Source organism: Sinocyclocheilus anshuiensis, unplaced genomic scaffold (genome assembly GCF_001515605.1).
Source record: "Sinocyclocheilus anshuiensis isolate Anshui unplaced genomic scaffold, SAMN03320099.WGS_v1.1 scaffold477, whole genome shotgun sequence".
Classification (NCBI taxonomy): domain Eukaryota; kingdom Metazoa; phylum Chordata; class Actinopteri; order Cypriniformes; family Cyprinidae; genus Sinocyclocheilus; species Sinocyclocheilus anshuiensis.
Window position 1 is genome coordinate 1984547 of NW_015536549.1, and position 25057 is coordinate 2009603.

At 38.7% G+C, this 25057-nt stretch overlaps 1 protein-coding gene across 2 annotated transcripts in view; it reads right to left on the reverse strand.

The window, feature by feature from the left end:
• Positions 1 to 25057, reverse strand: part of faf1 (Fas (TNFRSF6) associated factor 1) — a 97858-nt gene that overhangs the window by 47863 nt on the left and 24938 nt on the right. The window contains exons 7-12 of one of the 2 annotated variants that reach the window (XM_016500844.1): positions 23257 to 23365; positions 16040 to 16126; positions 8587 to 8682; positions 6634 to 6757; positions 6476 to 6539; positions 6167 to 6248 (exon numbers count right to left, since the gene is read on the reverse strand). In XM_016500844.1, coding sequence (XP_016356330.1) covers positions 6167 to 6248; positions 6476 to 6539; positions 6634 to 6757; positions 8587 to 8682; positions 16040 to 16126; positions 23257 to 23365 — 562 coding nt within the window. The remainder of the gene's footprint in view (positions 1 to 6166; positions 6249 to 6475; positions 6540 to 6633; positions 6758 to 8586; positions 8683 to 16039; positions 16127 to 23256; positions 23366 to 25057) is intronic. The other variant, XM_016500853.1, reaches the window with a different exon arrangement.

A 25057-nucleotide genomic window follows, 5' to 3' on the forward strand; every position in this document is an offset into this window, starting at 1 on the left:
ATTATTTAAATGTTTTAAACTTATATAAATATATTTGTATTATATATGTGTTACTGGTGTAAGTGGTATTTAATTTACATACATCTTGCAGAATTTGCAAAATGTTATTAATTTTAACAAAATAATATGGATGGATGTAAACTTTTGACGACAACTGTATAAAAATTATATATGTATAAATATATAAAATAACATAAGCTGGATAAAACAAAATGTATGAACTGAATCATTCAATATGAGATTCAATATTGGTGCAATGCAATAGCAGACTAACATTGCAGGAAACACTGTCAATAGTATTTTAGCATGGTATTCAATTCGCATACAATGTTATGCATACTTGAGAACTGTTAAAGAAAAAAATGTCCAACCCTTCAAATAGCTGCACTGAATTTAAAGAGAGACATTCACCCATTTATCAACTATTGCCCACACAGAGGTCATTCCATCCCCACATCTAATTTGCAGAAAAAAAGCATGAAAACTGAAGCCTCAATGGCCATTTCCACTACCTATGAAGCCAGAACCCATCTAATCCCGGCTCACTGATCCACCCTTATTTCATGATTCACCATCAGGCTTTCTGAGAGCTTTAAGGCCACTAATGCTTCACCAGGGTCCACAAGAAGAAAAAGACAGCGAGTGCCCTCCCTGCAAACCCTGAGCAAAACAAACATCCAAACCAAATCAAACTGATGTTGGCTAAATCAAACTTTCCCTGAAAAACAAAAACCGAACAAATCACTTTATTTGTTTTGCATCAAATGCCAGTGCCCTCCTTCCATCGTCGCAGGTTAGCACAGGAAGGCACTGCTGATGTCTACGCACGTCTAAATCCACAGATATTTACGTCATCAGATGGACGGCGGTCACTCGCATAACCCAACAACTAATTATAAAAAAAAAAAAAAAAAAAAAAAAAAAAAAAAAAAAAAAAAAAAAAAAAAGAAGGACACCAACACAAACATGAAAGGTTTCACCAGACAAGGCAGGGCTATAAAACCCACCGAATTGCAGAACAACTCTGAACGTTTCCTACGGATCTGACCCCCGATGGTTCGTCAAATGCAGCAGGAGGGATTTTTCAACAGTCCAACGGTGGAAAAACAGAAAGCAAAGCGGGGAGAGAAACGAAGGAGGGCGTCAACGGAGGAGAGAAAGTTGGACTCTACGAAGGTGTGTATGGAAGGAGGACTGAAGGAGCGCTGCTGTGTTTGCACAGTGATTAAAGCTCTCGAATGAGCCGCATGGTCCCTGGTGGGAGAGAGCTCAGGACTCTTTCACTAGCCCAATTCAAGGCCCTGAAAAGATTAAACACTCACGCTGGGTAGACAAGCAAATGGGACCTGGAGAGAGGGCAAGATTTTACCCGTCAAAAACTGAAAGGGTGGTGGATGAAAACAGGACATGAACTTTTCCACTCCTCTCTTGTAGTCTGTCCTAAAACTGACATGGCTGTTTCAGTACTGACTGAACGTATTCACTCAAAACGTTTTGACCTTTTGAGGCCTCTAAGATTTCATTGGAGAGGTGGGGAAAAGCTACTCTCGCTAATAACAGTCTTTGGTCAGCTCCCTCGTTTCACGCCCCTCCATTACCCACAGTCACTCCTATCTACTTTCATCCCATTGTTTTCTCCTCCTTTCTTTCCCTCGTTTTTGTGGGGCTTTTCTTAGCCTGCAGAAATCAGTGCTCAGTCCAAATTACTGGGTCTGTTCTGGGGAAGAAACTGACCCAAAAGCTCTTTCCATCACCTCGAGTCATCCCCCCACCTGCTCGGGACGAGAATCCTGAAATGGTGGGGAGGAAAGGGTAGAGATGCGAGAGGAACAGGGAAGGAGAGGACAGAGTGAGGGAGGTGGGTAGAAGGAGAAAGAAAGCTGATCTGTCCTGTGAGTGGGACAGTACTAGCTTTCACACAGTTGTCTGAAAGTGAGGAATTCCCAGGCTAACTTTGGACATGTGAGTCAGTGTTGCAGCAACAGGACCAAAAAACATGTTTATCTACTAAGTGAAGGCCTATTCACACCAAGCATGACTTTTTGGCATGAAAAACACAGGTGACGTGATTTTAAAATGAAACAATGTATCTTTTTGTACTCCTTTACACTAATTAGTTATTATTTATTCAGATATAAGTAATTAAAAAACAAATCAGATATAGAAATTTGGAGGATGGAAATTTAATATGCAAAATGTTTAAATTTTTTTTTTTTTACTTTGTGTCATTTAGTTGCATCAAACTTGATGTGAACAGGCCTTGAGATTGAATTTACCTAATCAAGGGCTCAAGACATGCTAACCACCTTGTACAAAGCATTTGCATTTAGTAAAATTGTCTTCCAAATGCACAAATAATGGATCGAAATGTAGTATTACAATGTGCACTAACACGGCAAAGTTTCCAGCATTAATGTGACTATACTAAACTGAATTGAAACGCTATGCAGAACAAATCACAGCTAATCAAAACATATTCAATGTTTAAAGTCAGCATGAAATAAAAATGTAAAAAATGACTCTATTTTCTAAACAAATCTTTTTGATCTTTTTGTGAATGATTCATCCAAACATTTCATTTTTTGGAGCTTGTAATTTCCAATCAACAACCAAAGGACAGGACCAAGTCACCTGCTCTACAATTTTTCTTTTCCAATAATCTACTTCACTTGGATGTACATCACAATACAGTCTGTTGCTACTTCCATTACATTGTGACTTTAATAATGCGCTATCAATAGGGATTCTGGACCAATGAGATTTCACTGTGGGCGGAGCTACTAGTGCAATACTACAGAAGCAGAAATATACAGCGAGGGGCAAAATGTCCTGGTAATGATATTAACATCACGTTATATCTTATGATGTAAGAAACAGCCAGTTTTTGTCTAATGCTATTTACAGGACTCCTGGAGTCTGGTCACACTTCTACTGACTGAAAAAAAAAAATCTTGATTTTTGAAATTATTTCAAGACATTCTGTTGGTGGTTCCACCTTCCCCACCGTGAGAGAAATGCTAGTTACACAGACGATCATACTTCTCTTGTTAAAGATATTGTGAAAGGATGTTTTTAATTACAGGCGATGTGTATGTGCTGGAGGAGGGAGAGACGTTGAAAGTGAACATTCTCTTTTGCCTGTAGGAAAGCAAACAATGGGAAATGAGGAGTTCATATTACTGCTCTCTCTTGACCTGTAGTGGAGTGGTTTAACAGATGGCACTTACAATACTATGAGAGATTCTCCCACAAAACGAAACAATAATCTAGTAATAATAATATTTTGTTGCATAATTAGAGTTTAGCTTTAAGAGCTGCCTGTATGTAATACAAATCTTAAAGCGCCTGTCAAACCAGTTATTACAATTCTGTCATTATTTCTGTCATACGACACTCCAAAACCCACATTACTGTCTTTCTTCCAGAGGACAAAAAAAGTTTTGAAAAGGATGCAAAAGCTTCTCTAATGAATGTGCCAAAAAGAAGAAAAGAAATTCACCTTTTGTGTTCCATGGAATAAAAAGTCATATAGGTTTAGAATAACATGAAGGTGATTAAATAATAACAATTTAAATTTTTGTGTGAACTATTCCTTTAAACAAGACAAGAATGTCAATGTTGCGTTAGAAGGTAAATTATTGGCACTACTGACAAATCAATAAATTATTTGGATCAATATTTAAAGACAAGAGTCAATTTTCATCAGTTCTCCTGTTAGAACAGCAGTGTCAATAACATGAAGTCCTTCAGGTGTCAGAAATCTCATCTCTCTGTATCTTTTCTCACAAGCCGAAAAATCGCTTCGTCACAGAGGCTCCACTATGAAGCTCATGCATGAAAAACCCATGAAGGGTGCGAAGGAGCTATGAATTTTGATGGCCGTCTTTGTGCGGGTGGCAGAGGAGAGTTAGCATGATTAGCTGGATGTTAAGGGGATTTGTGATGAGGCCTGTGTGCTGATGGGTGGCCTGACTCAAGAGTCTTCTGCTGATCCTCCGGCTAAACTCCAGGGCCTCCAGCATTTTCATTAAGGATGGATTGGGAGCATCTACCACTCCAGAAACACTTCATCACATGTAGTGTTTTACTTAGTGATTAGCCTCTCAGGCCTACGAGAGAGGGGCACAAGTGCCCTCAGAAAAATCCATCCCACACATGCACACGTGCACATGAAACGTTCACAGCCGTGGCTAAACAACCTATACTTAACGAGAAGACCGGGTGACTGAAAGGTGGTGAACACAGTAGCTCAAGCAATGGCCTGAGTAGTTTGAAATGGATTTCTTGAATGCTTCCCTTTTAGAATCCTATTTTATTGGTCTTTGTTTTTGCAATCCTATATGGATGATGTTAGTGTGCAAAAATTGCATCAGTGTTTCCCATTAACAGCCTAGACTTTGGCAGCCTGCCACAATCTAATGAACAGAAAATATTTTTTCACTTCTGATAATAACATGTTTTGCACTATTGCTTTGCAAAGCCTCTGTCAATCAAATCAAAATCATAAGTGGTGTTTTAATTAAATATAGTCTGTTGCACTGCATTTTTGAAGGAGAAGTGTGCACTTTTGCTCACGTGATCAGCTCGTGATCTGATGTTTTAGTTCACAGTGCATGTGCTGTGATTTTAACATGCATTTGGGAATGCAATGGGCACCAGTTATGCATAAGTGTTTTAATTAAATATAGTCTGTTGCACTGCATTTTTGAAGGAGAAGTGTGCACTTTTGCTCACGTGATCAGCTCGCGATCTGATGTTTTAGTTCACAGTGCATGTGCTGTGATTTTAACATGCATTTGGGAATGCAATGGGCACCAGTTATGCATTATTTTCACATTTGCAAAATTTCTAACATATTTGTGGTCATATGATTAAAGCATTTCACTAGATTTGTATTGTAGAAAAGTATTATTATTATATTCTAATTGTTTGGCTTGCACTTTAAAGTCCATCTACAAATCAGTGCAAAGACTTTTACTCTGTTCAATTTGGACACTAAAAATGAGTTGGAGCTCTTAATTTTGAAATCTCAATGTGCACCAGATTGAGGCATTAAACTTCAAAATAAACAAAATTTTCATCCGGGGGTGGCTGCCCCGTGACCCAACTAGACAGACCAAGATCAACCCCCCCCCAATATTCTCTCAAAATCCTGTGGGAAACACATTACTTCATAATTAACTAATACCACAATTTAGTGTTTATCATAAAATACACTAAAAATATTTTCACTTGTCATTTGGGACTTTGCTGTACCAGAACAACATTCCAGGTGACGTTGCTCCATTTTTATAAATTTCTATTCATCTTTCATAATCTTTACTCAAAAGTACTTTTTAATGACGCATACCTTAAATATGTCCTGTTAAATCCTTCCTAAAGATAAATGCTATGGCTCAAGCCTAAAAGGATAACAACTGCGAATGGCATACTAGAGAAGCGCACAAGGATAAAAGAGTAAAAATGTTTGACCCGTGAAGAAAAACACTGACTGTCTGCAAGAGAGGAACACAGAAGGTCATCTCTTCTTCTTACATTAGTTTGTTTTTACTGACACACTGAACCGTCTCCTCGGGGGAGAATGGCGGCCATATAGTGCCTGTGCTGAGGAGAGGAGATCAGCTGGGCTGCAGGCAGGAAGCCATTCCAGCCCGCTCCTCATGCTCAAAAACCCCCTGAACATCTTGCTGCATCCTCCCAGTCTAATAAGACCGTAATCCACACAAGCTGTCAGTTGATACAAGCCTCCTTATGAGGACACAGCAGAAAAACCAGCGCAAAGCTGTTCTAAATAATGCTTCAGCTGTTCAAATGGGAAATGGAAATTTAATGGGGATTTATCATGATGGGGGGGCCAGTTTTGCCAATCAAACTTTTAGCATTGTTTATATACCTGTGCATATGACTCTCAGAAGAAATGTTAGAGCCTGGTAGTGCATGTGCTTATGCACGCGCAACGTAGGTTTCTGGAATCTGGCTTGGGTCATTTCCTGATCCCTATTATTTCCCTATCATTTCCAATACCACCTCCAACTGATAAAATAAAATAATAATAAAAAAATAAAATAAATCATTTGTAATAAAAAAAGTAAATGACTCAATAATGATAGAAATTCTATATTTATTATACATTTATTGATTGGTAAATTACAGAGTTTATACTCACATCTCTGGCTTTGCCGTAAAAGGCCTCTTGAGATGCTGCTTCCAAGGAGCCGATGTAGAACACAGGATGGCAATCGCCATATCTACAAAACATACATGCACACACTAAGCAAATATCACACACAAATAAGCAAATACCAAACATCAGAGTAACTATTTTTCAAACATTAAAAACATCTTATTCAAAACCAGCAGTGCTGAAAAAATGTGTATAAGACACCACATACTGAACTACAAAGAAATGCAGTTTATGTTTGGTTTTCTTTAATGAAATTGAAATACAAATGTTACTTTGTCCAAGGGATCTCACCTTCTAGAAAATTCAGCAGTAAAGTGCAGTAAGGCATCACCCTCATTTTCACTGTTCTCTGGCACTGAGGGAAGATGAAGGAATATATCATTACAGATATCCAGTAAACACCATTCCTTCATGGTCAACCCCAGATGAAACGACACTGTATAACTTACTCATCGGAGACTTTCGACAACTCGAGCTACCCATGCCAAAGATTTCAGATTCATCTACACCAAATTCAGGTGCATCCTCGAAATCATCTCCCTCACTGTCACTGACCATGTGGACATCTGTGCACTGTAACACAGACACAGAGGCAATTTCTTAAAAAACAATTAATTTGACAAACTAGAGATGCGCAATTTATCTGTGATAACACCAATGAATTATAACAGGGATCTAATCCAAAACGTAGCTTGAAAAGGGACTTAAACATTTCTAAACATTACATTAAAAAACTAATCTCTCTCACTCTAAATTGCTTCGGTGTCAACTATGGCATGAATGACTAAATTTGCCAATCCCTAAATTAGGTTTATATATTTAAGATGACAATATCAAACCCCATTTTTAAGTAAAATTTAAATTAATTAAAAAAAAGGAATGTATTAATTTATCAATTATAAACTAAAAAAAAAGAATATTAATAACAGAATTCAGCCATAAAAGGCCTCTTAAAGATTTGTTTCTATGCAAGCTTCTAAAACTACAAAAAAATATTTTCTACTGTATATCACAATGTTAAATCTAATTTCTAATCCTAATTTCACAGAAAGGTATTTGTGTTTATAATCAGGGGGAAAAATTATAATCCTGCCAACAACAATAGCAACAGCTATTAGTGTCAGCCAAAAATGTCTATAATAGTGATCTCCCAATTACAACTCCATAAAAAAAGTATAATATTTCACAAAATAGTTCCCATTTTAATTCTACTTTGGGGACCAAACCTAATATGAACGGTGCAGAGAATGTAATAGTTGCCAATCTGTTGAAAGGTTGCCATCAGACTTGAAACACAGGGGCAAGTCTAGCTGCAGTGTTATGCCTGGCAACTCGACAGCGATCCCTGTGCCCACTACATGTTATTTCATCAATTCAGACTGAGACTGCATTTCTATTCCAACAACGAGTTTCTCATTAAAAATAAAAAATAAATATCATTTATCCATTTTGGCTGAGCAGAGCAGTCTAATAGCGCTTTTCCACTGCATGGTACGGCACGGTACGGTTCACTTTTGGGGGGTTTTCCACTGGATACAGTACCTGGTACTTTTTTCAGTACCACCTCGGTTGAGGTTCTAAGCAAACCGTACCGTTACCAAAATGTGACGTGTAAACTCTGCTGATCACTGATTGGCCGGAGAGAATAGTCACTACCTGCGTCACTGAACTTGCGACACGAGACACAACAGAACCGCTAGATTTAAATCAGCACAGCCAACGAGCGCACCTTTTTTTAACAACCAAAAAATGGCTGTTTCGTTGTCTGTTGAGGAAGTACCAGTGTTGCCAATTTAGCTACTTTGTAGCTAGATTTAGCGACTTCCCCGCCCCTTTTGAGACTTTTTTCAAAAGTTTAGGGACAAACCTCATCTCATCTTGCCCACTGATCTACATTCATCTTTATATAGATCAGTGAATTTGCCATTATGATGTCATCTAGAGACATTTAGCTACCAGTTTTAGCTACTTTCAACTGAAAGCAGTTGGCAACACTGGGAAGTACAGACGTTCCTCTCGTTGATAGCAGAGGAGTGGATCCAGCGAGAGCTTGATGGCGACGTGGAATGAAAAAGTTTTTCAGGAGTTGCGGCCCGCCCACTCTAAACCGGTACTAAACTGCAGTGGAAACACAAACCGAGCCGTGCCGTGCCGAGTCGTACCACGCAGTGGAAAAGCGCCATAATTAAGAATCCCACAAAACATTAGAATTGCCAAAACTGGCACCAAATGCTGACATTCAATATGTTGAAAAACTAAAAACAAAAACAGCAGAAATGAAATATATAAATGAAAAAATTATGAGAAAAACAGAACTTCTTCATGGTTCTCATCTACATACACGACAGCAGATTTGACACTGTTTGTGCACTGTAGTGGTATTGATGTGTGTTCTGCTTTACCTCATCTGTCTGGTCCACCGTGAGCGCAGGGGAAGATCTTCTGCACACAGTCAGGTGGTGGCAGGGATAACTGATTCCACTGGCGGCCAGAGTAATCTGCGCAATTAAAAAATAGCTTTAATAGACATTTTAGCATTGTTTTCACAAACCTTTTTGTTGTATGTTTGAACGAAACCCACCGTTTTTGTTAATGAAGATCATTGCTTGAAGTTATATAAAGTTATCATAGCTAACGTTTATGAAGTTATCACTTTGGGTTAGGAACATCATGAGTGAATTATTCCTTTAAGACAGCTTTTCCTTGTAAAGTTTGCACAGACCACCAATATTCATTGACGCAGGTTTTCTCTGGCTCATGATAGAGGTACTGTCTGTTTGGCACTCTAAAGAGCATCACATGCAGCATACGGTGAGCTGCTGGTGAAGGCCTGAGTACCTCATTAACTCTCAGGCTAGAGTGGAAATGTCAGCAGCACTCCACACTACAGGGACTCATTACAGACCAGCCCCATACACACATATACACACACACACACACACACACACACACACACACACACACACACTCATAACTCCTTGGAGCGAAAGCGCAGAGGTCTATTCTCTCGAGTCTTACCTGACATTACCAATTACACACTATAATCACTGTTTTTACATATTAATTTCCAATACATAAATGACCATAGTGGTCTATACTTTATACCAACTGTAATGATAACATACTTTTATTACTCACAGAAACATATCTCAGCTCTGTCATAGCTTGTCATAACCCTGTCTAAAGTAGCAAAACAGACATATCAGGAGAAACTAAAAAAGAGAGAAAGCGAAAGATGGATAGCTGACTGCAGGGGGCTCTGGTGCACTTTTACTTTCATGTGTTTTTACACACACACACACACACACACACACACACTCATAACTCCTTGGAGCGAAAGCGCAGAGGTCTATTCTCTCGAGTCTTACCTGACATTACCAATTACACACTATAATCACTGTTTTTACATATTAATTTCCAATACATAAATGACCATAGTGGTCTATACTTTATACCAACTGTAATGATAACATACTTTTATTACTCACAGAAACATATCTCAGCTCTGTCATAGCTTGTCATAACCCTGTCTAAAGTAGCAAAACAGACATATCAGGAGAAACTAAAAAAGAGAGAAAGCGAAAGATGGATAGCTGACTGCAGGGGGCTCTGGTGCACTTTTACTTTCATGTGTTTTTAGAGAGATTTTTGTTTTAATTCTAACAATATTTTTACCAGTTTATCACCTACTTAATCAGTTAGGTGGGACTCTTGACACCTAATAACACAATTTACACAACAGGAAATAACAGTCTTCACACGTTAACTACTTGATGTACTTGATAAATTATTATTATTATTAAAAACACATCAAATATTTAAACATAAAAATGACCAGCTATAAAACAAGATAATATGTCTAATCTCTAACTTTACCTAATAAAAAAACTTTCGGGTGCATCTTGATCAGACTATAAATTTAAATGTAATACATTTTTTTTTATAAATAAAAATTATTAAACTTTAAATTAAATATCTGTCATGGCCTAGCCATTAGGAAATATGAGTATGTTGTTGTTAATGCAGGGAAATAAAAATTCAAATGAAGCATGGTACTTAATGAAATGAATTTTTTTGTCTTTTTTCCAAAGAAAAATTCTACAAAAAGAAAGGATAAGTTTAACAAATTTCAGACATACCAAGACTGATGTCATGTCTTAGTATTGATTAACAGACATAACAGATTAAGTGTAAAGAAGCTTTGGTTTAAGCGCCATAATATCCCATAATTCAACTCAGAGAGGATTTCAGAGTGTCAAGTACTTCAACTAGGGTGCAAACTCCCCCAAAACACACATCATACGCTCTCTTTCTTTGTGATGGCCCACACAGAGAGAAGAATCACAGACAGTGTTTCTCTTCTACAAAGACTAATTAAAGACAGACTGCCTGTACAGAGACAATGTACAGTACTGTTGTGTGACACAAACAAAAGCACTGTCCAAACATCAACCATGTTCTTTTTGCAGGAGGATGAGAGTGTCGGAGGCCAGAGAAAATGTAGAACTCACTAGGGAGGAAATCATAGGGAAGAGAGGGGTAAATTGTGCCACTAGTGAAGGTTCCCACAGAGTCATAATTAAGACTTTCATAGCTGTTTTCACCCTCTATCTAACCTAAAATATTGTACCTTTAAAAACTTCTATATGTAAATGACCTATGTTATGCAAACCTCCACATACCACGTTGGATCATCAGTTTGGGGTCAAGTTGCCTAGTACTGAATAGATGTTGATATGCAAATGGTTAGTTTTGCATATTTATAAATATAGTTCACCCAAAAATGTATTTTGTCACCATTTACTCACACTTATGTTGTTTCAAACCTGTATGACTTCTGTGGAACACAAATGAAGACATTTTGATAGTCACTGAGGGACCTCATTGTCTCAGCCCTCAACCCTGGACCCTAATGACTTGCATTAATTAGACAAAAAAAAAAAAAAGACTCTACAAAATAATGTCATGAAGGTTTTTAATGACATGAAATGAGTAAGTTAAGACAGAATTTTCATTTTTGGGTGAACTATCTCTTTAATGTGTTCATAATGAACATGACAATATATTTGTCCAGTATAGTTCTCATAAATAGTCAGGAATGTGAATGTTACAGTACATTTACATATTAAATAACTGTTATCTTAAAACAAACAAGGCAAATCCTGTTTTCCAATATATATCCCATTTAACACTTAAGTAGAGTAGAATTAGGGCACTTAAAGTGGTAAAACCTCCATGTTCTTATGAGTGTATGAGTGTGTCTGGGTGCTTAAGTGTGTGCGTGTTCAGAGCCGCAGGCTAGAGGGGAGAGGTCACCCCCTCATCTTTCCACACCTCCCTCTCCACCTTCAAACAAAGAACAAAATCCTCCTCTTTTGGACCCCTTTCATTAACACTTGCATTAAAGCCCCTAGCACTGAGCACCATGCAAAAGAGGAATTCAATTTCTCTTTCTCTGTTCTTATCTAAGAGGAATTCTCCTTCTCTGTCTACCATCAACTAAACGTATTTATCTGACTAACTTTTTCCTTTTATTTCTCCTCTTGGTTGTTTTCAGCTATTTGTTGTCGTTCTCCATCTCTCAGGCTGTGAAGGAGATAATTACTGCTGACAGCTGCTCTACTCGTCCAAGAGCCCCAAGCTGCACCTTGTGCCTGCCTTCTTTGATAGATAAGGACAAGAGAGTTACAGAGCGCGAAAAAAGCGAGAGAGTGTGGAGTCCAGAAAAGAAAAGAAAAATAAGAAGCCCCACCCCAAACACCTGTTGGACCCTTTCAGGTTGGGGTTTGAAGAGGTGACAGTCTTGATTAAGATCTAGGGTCAAATACAGTGTTTAAAATGCCCAGTGAACCTTTCAGAACTAAGCCCTTCGAAAAAAAAAAAAAAAGCGTGAATGGGCTAGGCAATGTTTTGTTTTCACCTGGTTAAGGAGTAATCTGTAACTGCTACGATTTGCTGGATGTTAGTGGCAGACAACAGCAAATGCTTCTTACAATAATTAAACGTTATAATTCTGTAGTGCAAATCTCAGAGTCAAAACAGTACTACCTTTTTTAAACCTAATAAATAATAATCTAAAATATTATTTTACATACTTTATCTAAAAAAAGTAACTGACAGGTCCAAACATAAACATATTCACCATATAAAAAACAAAAAATGCTGATGAATTTATAATTATACGCATGATATAAACACACACATATACATATATATATATATATATGTGTGTGTGTGTGTGTGTGTGTATATATACACACACACACACACACACACACATACATACACACACCTATAAGGCAACAAAAATCTAAAAAATATAAACTTAAAATAAATATAATAAATTAAATTATAAATAATAATAATAATAATAATAATAATAAAATGTATCATGTTTAATTACAGTTTCCTAAATTAAAACAGTTTCCAAATCCTTCTACCTATCTTGCAGAATGAAAAACTTGGAAAAGTCAAGAAAAATCTTTACTAAAACTGAGATGAATGAAAAATCCCTCCATTTCAAAACCAAATATTACAGATCCATTTCACCTGCATATGAGAGATCACCACTGCCCACTGTTAAATACGACACTGGCAAAGTCAGCAGGGTATTGATCTAAACATGTAAAGCATGATTTATGTCAGACAGCCCCAGTAAGGGACAGGGAGTGGAGATCGACAGCAAGTTGGTGGTTCTGAGGACAGAAGACTGGTAATATAAGAGTTTATATACCTCTCTCTCAGAAGAACTTCACCTGCAGACAGCAATCTCACAAGGGGCTCTGTATGGGCTTAGAGCTGAGCCTCGTCGCTACGGCAACCAGCGGGCCCAATAAGCCGCCTCCGCAGGTCTGTGACGCTGAAAGCCCATAACAGCCGTGGGCCACGGAGACCCTCAGAGAGCAGCAGCAGTAATACATTAGCAAACACCAAGAAACACTGGATAAATGTCAGCAATTAAGGGGGAGAAGACTCTAATAAGGACGTTCCAGAAGTTGTCAATCATTCCCATAGGTGCTCCACGAGGTTGGCAGTGAAATATGAAAAGAGCTCAAAAGAGTTTTGGCTCAGGATGTGTGTGTGTTTGCATGTGTGTGTGAGAAAGGGAACTCAGAGGTGGGAAATGGACCAATTAGGAGCCTAAATTAAGAGAGCAAATAAAATAAACAAGAACATGAGCTATGATTTGAGGCTGGGGCATTTTTAATAATAGTGGCAAGGGAATCAATCGATCTTGAATACAATTTTCTTCCCCTTATTACTATATTTACAAAAGTCATGAAATAAAAATTCACACAAAAAAAACAGTGAGTGACGAACTGGCATTATTTACTTAAATATTCAGAAATCTCCATAATACTATAGAAGGATTCAACAAAAAAAATGTGCTCACAAAATAGTGCAGCCTAAGTTCGGGCAGAAAACATATCGAAGTTTGGGCGGTTAATGCCAAACACAGCCTGCAAACAGCAGTCCTCAAGTGGCCTGCCATATGAAGAAGCTTGTGTCAGCCCCTCAAACACACCACATGCATCCCGACTACACCCACTCAAACAAACAAGGGCTAAAACATGACTATGGTAAACAGCCTCCTTTGAATTTACAGACACTGCATAGGGACGTCAAGACAACCACTAAGATCCACCCACAGATTCAAAAAGGTATGCTGATTTTTACATTGTAATCCCTTTCTCCCTGGAGACAAATTTACAATGCTAATCAATCACGAATCCAGTTAAAATGACCACACTGTTTAAATGTTAACTGGTTAAACAGTTTCACTGTATGAATGGATCAAAATCAAACCATATTTTCTTCATTTGACTCCCTGACAGTAATACAAAACAGGAATAAAGAAGATGCACTGAAAGCCAAGTATACGTTCTAACTTCCCTCTGAAACCTATTAATATATTAAGTTCAATCAATTTCAACAGAACAAGAAAAAAACAAACCTGTCACTAGCTCCTTCAAAACCAATATGCTTAAAAGCTCAGTCGGCGCAATGTAAACTGACTACTGATCAGCTTTCCATTTTTCACCCTTATGAGGTGGAACGGAGCACTGAGAGACTCACCTGTATATGAGCAAGCGAAAGGTAATGAAAGCACAGCGGAGTAGGCATTGACTCAGACTGCTGGTAAATGTATTTCTAAGCCTGGGCTGTCATGTTTATTGGTACAAATCCCGGGAGATGAGGGAAGGTTAATAAGATACGCGCAAAAAACGGCCTGCCTGCCATGCAAGAGCTTTGCGTCTAATGCACGGCTAGGCATTTCAATAAGGGCCGGGGGCCATTATTAAGAATTGTGCTTTAATAATATGTCCCTTCCTAAAAGCCAAGACGAGTTGAGGTGGAAAGCTGTTCTGTGGCTAAGTGCATGACGACCACACATAACCAATCACAGCTTGGGCATTAACGGTTTAATGTGCCTTAAAGATTATTCATGAGTGTTGCCCTCTTCATCAAAAAACAAGATTGTGGGTTGAGGTCTTCAGTGAGTGCACTTCAGCCCTGAAGTGGCCTGATTCAAGTGGGCAGTCTGTGGTGAGAGGGTGTAATTCAGTGACCTTGTGTCTGTTGTTCTTTTCGCAAAAGGACGAAACGATCTCTCCAACCCCCCTTTTAATAATATGAGCTAAATGCAATGGGTGAGATACATGAGTGCACACTGAAAATAAACAATGCAGTTATTGTTAAAGAGCTCTGTGAAACACTGCTCATAAAGCTACTCACAATGGGGTTATAGTCTTTTGTTCTGGTACTCTCAAATACTAAGTAGTCACAGGGTTTTATGCTTTATTTTGTTCTTTAAATAGTGGTAACCAAAACCATCTTAATAGCTTCAGAAATAACCCGGCCAGATACATTTGAATCTTTTGAAAGATGACAATGGAAGGTTTGTTCATCAGGCCACTCCCTTTGAAATCGTACTTGGCCTCAGTTAGGCACCTGACAGCAAATGAAGACACAATGACAAGCATAGAAACACATTATTCTTTCATGGTTAAAACACAAGGGCAATTTCCATGCTTAACTGGTCAATTGCACAATGACTAGGGATAAGTAAAGAAAAAGTTCCCATGGTTATTGTACGGATGATTATTGTAGATGACTAAGCTGGGAGGTGGGGTTCCTCAGGGTTCGGTGTTAGGGCCCTCTCTGATCACTGTGAACAAGTCGTACTGAAAGGCTGGGAGCACAGAACAGGGCGGGAAAGGTCACTGACCCCCCCACTACATGAGCTCTAATGTCCACACAGAGAGGACAAGGGAGAGGAGCTGCTCTGTGACATCTTAATTAGTACCAACATCTTACTTTCACATTGGGTGATGCTTAAACCACTACAGAAAATAAGAAATTATTCTATTCAATTTGTCTAAACTTCTATAAGAAATGTTTTCTTGCACTCCACCTCCTAACTAAGGCACAATTTTTGTCATGTAATTTGTCATTTCACACGAAAAGTAAAGATGCAAAAATAATAGCCAAGCAGAAAATACTTGAAGATAATAAGAGTTATACCGTGCAGGATTTGGGGCCAATGAGATTTTGCTGTGGGTGGGGATAACCGAGTGTCTACCAAAACCAAGTGAACAACAAGAAGACCTTTAGCTGGGCTTTCTATGTGGTCGAGGTAGGTCCAAATCTCAGTTTAATATGGCAAAAAAAGCTTTATTTTATCATATATATAGTTAGGACATGGTGACACTTCTACTATTCTTAATTTACAACTTATTCTTTATATAATAATTATTAAATCTGGGCAGTTTTTAATTAAACTGTAGCAACAGACAGGTGCACTATCGTCACAGGATATAATAAAAAAAAAACTAAGAGAGGAAAAAAACATACCGAGTCATCGGAGGCAGAGGCAGGCCAGCCATCCCACTGTTGATGCCGCACAGGAATGTTTGTCAGGTCTGAAATGTTCCTTTTCACCTGAGATATAAACAGACAAAATGATCAGATAACAGGTACAAGAATACAACACAATCTACAAACACATTCAAGTTTATTTCACAAAAACTACCAAACAACACTTTCTTTAGACACTATTAGAACACAAAGTGTACCTGCTATTATCGCTATTTTCACTTATATTATAGATATAAGTGACTATGACAGGAGGGAGAAAAGGCAAGTGGTGGAAAAGAGCTCCGTGTTCTCAAAATTCCACAGATGCCTGTCCTAATGCCCAATGCCAACAGCCCTTCACTCGAAAAATGGACAGTATTTCCCTTCTGCTATTCACCCCAGTGTAACTGCACTTAATAACATTTAAACAGTTGATGCTGGCCCCTGCTCCTACGCCGCTGTTGGTTTAAAGCCCAACGCCAGGCTGATGTGCGGAGGACAGGGGTGATCAAAGCAGGCGTCGTCCAGACCTGGATGGGCTGCAGATTCTAGTGTATTATCCCCAGAGAATGCACTACCCCGTGGCGCTAGATACAGAGGCAGAGAAAACTAGCCACTGTGGCGGAAAGCCCTCATAGCGCATGGCCAAATCCTACCACCAGCGCACTGAGTGGACATGTATCCTCTGCCAGACTGAGGACTCATGCCCACAGAGGCAGAAACGATAGCCGCGAGATGCTTGTGAAAACAAAAGACATGAAGCAGGGTTGAAAGAGATTTAAGGGTTAGAAATTCATTAACAGATACAATCATGACATTTCTGATGACAGAAATATAACCACTAATAATATGAATACTTATGGATGCAATAATACAGAGGTTCTTAACTCGTGGGTTGTGACCCAAAATATGTCAGGGAACTGATATTGTCTTTGACACGAGGGAAAAAAAACTATGCCAATGCAAATAATGAAAAATACATTTAATAAATAAAAATAAAGGCTTTCCAGACAGACAGGAAAGTTCTTTTAATGTTTTACAGGCATGTAAAGAACCATGGTTAAAGTGAGCTTCCTGACCATTTTGGTCAGGCACAAACTCAATAAAGGGAAACAAATTTGGATATTGACAACATCACCTTAGTCGGCTGAGTCGGAGACTCCACCATGACACACACACACACACACTCTCAAACATCCACAAGCCCACACACTGGGCTGTGCGTTTTTCTTATTGAAGCGAGCAAGGGTCAGCTGGGTTGGCCAGTGTTATTACAGAGTGTAATATCTGTGTTTGACCAGAGGGCTACAGGGATTTGGCCGCCCAGGCCTGACCGTCATGCTGCCGTAAACACCGGCTCTTGGCTGTAATGAACCGTTTAGGGTCAAATGGCACCGTAGCCCAAGAGAAAGTAACGCCATCACCGAGGGCCAGACAGAAGCATTTAGCTGCTATAACAAATCTGATATTTCACCGTTTTACTTCATTGGGTCTTTTTTATGAGCACTGCCCTTCTGTCAATATACCTATACCACTCGGTACTTCAACCAGACTTCATCCCATCTTGACAAACAACTTAAAGGGTTAGGTCACCCAAAAATGAAAATTAGCCCATAAATTACTTACCCTCAAGTCATCCTAGGTGTATATGACTTTCTTCTTTAATACGAATCCAGTCGGAGTTATATAAAAAATTGTCTTTGATCTTTCAAGCTGTTTCATGGCACTCAGCGGGTGTTGCATGCTTCAGTCCAAAATAAGTTAAATAAAAAGCACCCATCCATAAACAAAAAATTTCTCACACGGCTCAGTGGGGTGAACAAAGGCCTTCTGTAGCGAATCGATGCGTTTTTGTAAGAAAAATATCCATATTCAAAACGTAATAATCACTTTAATGTAGCTTGCGCTCACTGTTGTAAAGGGAAGCAGTTCCGGGCGGATGACCTCTGAGGTCAGCGCTGCGCATGCGCCGGTGAGTCTCATGAAAACCAACGTTTGTTAACAGGAGCAAAGGAAGCAAAGTTTCCTTACTTTAGCAAAGGAAAACCAGTCTCCTCTTGGCTTATATCGAAATCCTCCGACATTCTTCTTTACAAATCCTCGTTTTGTACTTCTAATAAGTGACTGTTGTTTTGTTTTGATCTCTCCGCTGCATTTCAGCGTGCATCACTTCTGAGCGGCGCATGCGCAAAGCCGACCTCCATACGTCATCCACCCGGAACTGCTTCCGTGTACAACAGTGAGCGCATTGTGAGTGATTATTACATTTTAAATATGGTTATTTTTCTTACAAAAACGCATCGATTCGCTACAGGAGGACTTTGTTCACCCCCCCGCAGCTGTGTGAGAGACTTTTTTATGTGAATGGCCTTAAAACGCTTGGAAAAACCAAGACCATTTTTTTATATAACTCCAACTGGATTCGTCTGAAAGAAAAAAGTCATATACACCTAGGATGACTTGAGGGTGAGTAATTTATGGGCTAATTTTCATTTTTGGGTGAACTAACCCTTTAAGAGAAGCTATTCACTGTTATTTGACTTCAAAACAGATTTAGCTATATTGGAAGGTAGAGATTTGGAAGTTCTTGGAGAATAAGAAAAGAAAATAGCAAATAAAACCACACTACAAACCTGTCTGTGAAAAAAGGTGGTATAAAAGTTCATTTATCAGAGGTGACTGGTTGGGTGAGGGGCTTTTTCTGCAACTACAGCGAATTTTAATTGACTTAAAAGGAAAAAGCCCCATACTGCTGCAATATTCACAAACACAAGTGTCATTACCTATTCATGAGCTACGAATTCCTCCTCTTAGCAGTCAGGGGTCTGCAAATTAAAGCCAGCATTACCCAACTAAATGAGTAAAAAAAATATACACGGAAAGGATAAACAAACAAATCTACCGAATAACAAGTTTATTTACCACTGATTTCTGAGAGAAAGTAAAGAGAGTTTGAAGATGTTCGGTAAGGGCTGACATTTGTTTTGTCTTGCCCAAACTGCTGCCCATAAGGAACAATGAGGTTCGATTAAACAACGAAGGAAAAGACTCAGTCCTATTAAACCCAGGTCCGCTGGCATTTCATTTTAAATGTCACAGTTTTTAGCATCAGGGAACAGACTTCCACTGTGAAAAGGAGGAGGAAAAAAAGCAGAAAATGTTGACATTATATCAGAAAATGCGGGGAGATCTCACGGATAAAGACATTTCAGCTAACGGGATTATATTCTTAGGGACTGCAACAGCGCCTTTCATTTAAAAAGATTTTCTTTCATTCATATATTCTCCAGTGTGGTTGTCATTTAAGATAAATATTATATATCTCATCCTCAGAACAAACATTTCCATGGTGTCAAAATAACATCCTGCTTAGTAGATGGACTGCACAAAATTTACAAAGATAAAGAATAGTATTTGAGATACAAATAAACTGAAAGGCATCTGTGTATTGCTGCCCCCTTATTGATTGAACCTAAACTGCACAATTCAATTTGAAGATTAATCTAATCTTTATATATAAGAAAAATAGTTTTCCTATCGATTAACAATTTAGAATATTATTTTATTAAATTCAGTAATGTTCTTAATATCTTCATATAAAAGAAAAAGATTAGTCAAAGTGCACAAAAAAATCTTACAAATTAAATTACTTGGACATCAATAAACACATACACTCTCCCAGACAAACATGCGCACGCACACACACGCACATTAATGATCCAATCTTTCTAAATGCCAAGTACTGATAATCCTTGGCTGGAGAGAAATCAAAGAGAAGAAAAGGTTGCTGTTAAACAGTCACAAGCTCTTCAGCACCAGATGCCTTTCATTCACACTCTTTTACTCTCCATCCTTCTTTTCTTCCTCTGCGTTCATCTCTCCAGCTGCGGAGAGAAACACTGTGGGGCCGGCAAAAATCCCTGGGACGAGTCGTCTGGTCACGGACGACTATCGGACGGCCCTATTCTCCCCGCCACTTTCCTGACAAACATTTGCTCTGAGGCTTAAGCGTAGCCCCGAACTCGGGTTTGGGAATGCCAATCAGAAGAGGAGAGCAGGGCCCGGGGCCGAATAGTGGAAGGGTACGTTCCCTGGGAGCCTGGAGGCAGAGCGAGAGCCTTTGGCAAAGACAAACAAGGGCACAGCACTGAGGGACTCTCTTCTCTCTCTCTCTTTTGCTGCTCCTATTGATATGCACATGCAGAAAAGCATCGGCTGGTCTTCAGCAAAGACAAAAGATGAGCAGAAAAAGAATGGCTGGAGAGGAGTCCTCTCCATATGTGGCTGCGAGGGGGTGAATGGGGAAAAGAAGAGAGAGGGGAGATTGTGAGAGCTCTCTGTTGCTGTTTTGTTGCATTTTCACACAGGCCTTCAGTTTTAGGGCCACAACTGTAAAACAAAAACTTTTCTCACTTGTTAGTAACTTTTTCTCAATGAGACGTTTGTGAAGAAACGTGGTGGATCCCGCTGAGCTTTTGTTTCCCGTTCACATGTTTATTTTCTGGCATTTTCAGACACAAAAGGCGAGTGCTTGGACATTAGATAAAAATTTTCCCATCCCAAAAGAGAGAAAATCTTCCCGTGGAGCCAAAGTAACTAATAAACTCTCCAGCTAACTAAACTAACTCTGAGAGAGAGCCATTTAGAAAGTGACATGCAACCAATAAGGTGTTCTCTTACAAAAACAGTTTGTATCGCATTCAATTTGTTTCTCCTTAGAAAACAAATCTCCCTCTCCCCCTCGTTCTCCATCTTAGGAAGAAAGAAACAGAATGCCTGAGGATCAGGCCAGTCGGGGCCACAGCGGCCCGTTTGATTCAGCTTTGTCCAGTCACTCGCTCCCCTACCAAGCCAACAGCTTCGCTTCCTGCTTCTCTTTTCTCTACCCTGCGGGCTCTACTCTGCAGTTGTTGTAATCCCGGCAGAAATACTTAAGGTTCACAGTAGGTGCTCATCAAAACCATCTGCTGAGGGAAAGAGAGCGCTTGCCCATCTCACTTTAATCTCTTCAATTAGCACCATTACAAACCTGTCAAGTAGTCTGATTACTGTAATGGTGACCAGCACCATCAAGGCGGCAGCTTCACCGGGAAAGGGATTGTGGGATTGCGTGGACAAAGCTGAGGCGGGGAAAATCAGTTCTTTAGTTAAAAAAAGAAAGAATTCTGGCTTAAAAGTATGAAGAGTATGAAAAGTATGAACTCCTAAAGGAAGAGTTCACTCAAAAATGAAACATGAGGGTAAGTAAAAAAGGACATAATTTTAATTTTAATGGTATTTTTCCTTTAAGGAGTAAAGTTCTGGCACAATAGTTTCTCACAAAATTCCTTGTGCTTCTCACAGTCGACAAATAAATGCAATATTAAAATGAAACCTTTGGTGCATCAAGCTTATCACACTACAAAAAAAAAGAAAAGAATAAGTCTTTATGTGAAGTGTTGCTTCTCGTGTAAATTAATCTTGTTTTAAGGATCTTTAGAAATTTTTACTGGAAAACAACAACACCTTGTCAAGAAAATCTTGTTATTTCCCAGAAAACAAGTTTTAACATTTTATGCAGTGTTGCTTCTCATGTAAACAGATCTTGTTTCAAGGATTTTTAAAAATTTCAACCGGAAAAATAAGACAACATTCTAAGAATAAAGATAATTTAACAGAAAACTAATTTTAATACATTATGCATTGTTGCTTTTCAAGTAAATGCTCGTTTCAACATTTTTTTTAAATTTAAATGTAATAATAAGAGTTCTTGCGGTGCAGATTTAAAGTAAGAATCTGCACAAGTTAAACAAGTTGTCTCAAGTTAAAAAAAAAAAAAAAGAACATCACAGATGTCTATTTCTTCAAAATGGCACTGCACAGGCCCAACATGACTCCCCCAGCACTGAGGGAGGGGTTCAAGTGGCGCTGTCAGTCCACAGGGAGCTTGTTACACTTGACGTGGTGTGTGCTACCTGCTGTGAATAATTAATGGAACCATTTCCAGAAAACTGTGTGTAGGTTACTGGGGCAGGCCAAGGAGAATGCGAGGGACTCGGGGAGGGGTCGTGTGTGTACAGAATGGAGCGTTTGGGTTTTGAGTCCCACACAAACCAACCTTAAATACAACACAGTGCAGTTAAAAGGAGAATGATGAAAAGAATGGCATCGCACAGGTCTGATGGGAGAGGGAAAGGAGCTGATGAGCCACTGGGGGGTTTGTGCTGCTCCATACTGAGCTCTGGTTATTGCAGACACTGTGATGAGCAGAAAGACGCACAGTAGACAAGAGTCTTCTAGCATATTAAACTCACCTGCTACAAAATACAATGTTTTCAGAAAGAGGAAATAAGCGAACCTCCCACTCCCTCAAGATTTAAAGATTTCCACTTCACAGAACAGGGGAGAGTGGGAAAGTAGCTGTACTCATTTTTACTTAAATTGTACAATAGCCAATGAGAAATATGAGTTAATAAGAGAAATAAGAGGGGGGAAAAAAGACTTCAAAATTATTATATTTCAGAATGTCTGCTGTCATTGGAAATTGGAAAGAAAACATACAATATCCCAAATAAAAATCTGTATCAAGTTGTATAATAAAGGGGAAATATGTGAACAATTTACATTTAAAAATAAAACAAAAAAATTTGAAAATACTGTACTAAATATACTACTCATGTTCCAAAGGCTTATTTTGCTGCACGCTAAATAAAATGTTTAGTATTCAGAATATCTGAATGTTGTACAATATGTACAATATATAGATCTAAATAAAATTAGCTTTGAATAAATTACCTGTCATGCAGGAAAATTTACCCCGAAATGCAAAACAATGTGAATCTCCTAATCACAGGAAACTGCATATGATGAGCCCATTCTAAATGTACTGGTCACATGACAAAAATTGTGTGTAGTTTCACCCAAAACACACAGTTGTGATTAGATATTTTGAGACAGTCCTGAAGTCAGCAGTCCGATGGGCATTCTGAAAAGGAAGAACTTTGACTGGGAGATAATTAGCTTTACCTCAACATAGGCCTTAATCATTGGTACAATCTCCTCCACAAAGAGGACTATTATTTTAGCATGTAATAATTAAATTGACGCCCCACCAAAAAAAAATCAGAGCAGTTTCAGAGAACACGGGCAGAAACGCAGTAGACAGACAGACAGACAGCAGGTGTAGACAGACAGACAGAGGGGCTAGGTGACAGATATGTATGCGGTTGTCTCACCTCCTGGATGGTTTTGCTGGCGGGGAAGTTGAGGCTGTAATCTCTCTGTGCTTCACGGTGGCTAATGACGAGCAGGTAGTTCTGATTTGACAACCCTTGCTGGGCACTGCTAAATGGCAGGAAGGGCAGAAGGGGGAAAAAGAGAGAGAGGAGCATTAGAGTTCAGCAGTGGACATGTTAGGGCTCGTCTACGTCTCCACAGGGTCTCTGGGCTCCGACAAGCCTGTGCCACCCCACTGCTCTGCTTGGGTAGTGGGAGGCCAGGGCAGAGCCAAGGGCCACAGCATGGGCGCACACCAGCACCAAGGCCATCTGGAGGTATCGACTGGGGCTAAGAGGTATAAACGTCACACAAAAGGACAAGAGGGCTTGTGTTGCTCGTCCGCTCCACAGTCACCCTCGGAGCCCTGACCTCAGAGCGGGTTTGAGATTCATGGGAGCCTTGGTGCTGAGCTGTAGGAGAGAAGGCCTCATCTGATGACAAACGATGGGGGTTAAGTAGCGCTTTGAGCAAATGCTCCGTCTGTGTGTGTGAATATGAATCAACAGCTTAGAGGCGAGCCTGCCGGCTAATCAGGGTTCGAATGAAAGCAGTCAGGAAGAGGAGAGTCTGGGAATTAATATGTAACGCACACATTAATTATGCAACCAGCGCCTTAATCTGAGGAGCTTTGGACAAGCTTATGTTAACAGAGGACCAAATTTACTGTAATGGCAGCTTATTTACATTGACTAAAACTGCGAAATCAATATGTAAATGTAATGTTTGTTGTAGCTAGCGATGAAGATTGAAACGGTGGCCTAGGAGAGAAGGATGCATATGCGATGCTGTGGAGAGTGGAAAAACACAGCGGCGTGAATACAGGCTGTAAAAGGGGGGGGGTTTAATTGGGGTATCAAGACTCTCACCAAATAAGGATGATTTGAAGACATTTTACATTCTGATACAATATATTTCCATTGACTAATGCGCATAACTAAAGGTAAGGTTTGGGTAAAAAATATTGATTTAAAGATTTACAACAGTCTGAAATTGATTCTTAAAATCCCAAGATTGATCTTTAATCTAAGCCTTGTTTGACGTATTGCTAACCAGTGTTTATTATCTGCTATATACTACTAGCTATACAAAACCACTCATGCAGTACTGTCCACATAATATACTTCACATCAAAGCAAAACACACATTGTAACTGTACTATTTCTAACTTTAAGTGAAAATCAGAATTGTGATTTTGTGGATCACAAATGAATTGAAAAGACAAATCAGTTTCAAAAGGTGTAGGTAAAGGTAAAAGGTAAAGGTGTACAATTATTTTTAAAAAGTGTTTAAATTATTACAGTTATACTGAATGTGAAAACACAAAATCTCATATACATTCCTATAAAACAATATATTTTATATATTCATTAAAAAAAAAAATGTTACACACAAAATTAATTTTGATATGAAAACACACACATGCACAAACAGTATTGTTCAAAAATACAGTAAAACCGGTAATATTGTGAAGTAGTATTACAATTTAAAAAAATTATATTTTAATATATTTTAAAATGTTAATGTAATAATTATTAAATATTATTATTATTATTATTATTATTATTATTATAGCATTATTATGCTTACTATTTTAGTGGAAACCGTGATAAATGTAATTTCAGGATTCCTTGAATATAAAGTTGAAAAGCCTTTCTTGGAAATACAAATCTTAACATAATAAATGTAATTTTAGATCAATTTAATTAGCCCTCACCGAATAGAAGTATACAAATAATTTGCTTTCAAAACAAGAACAAA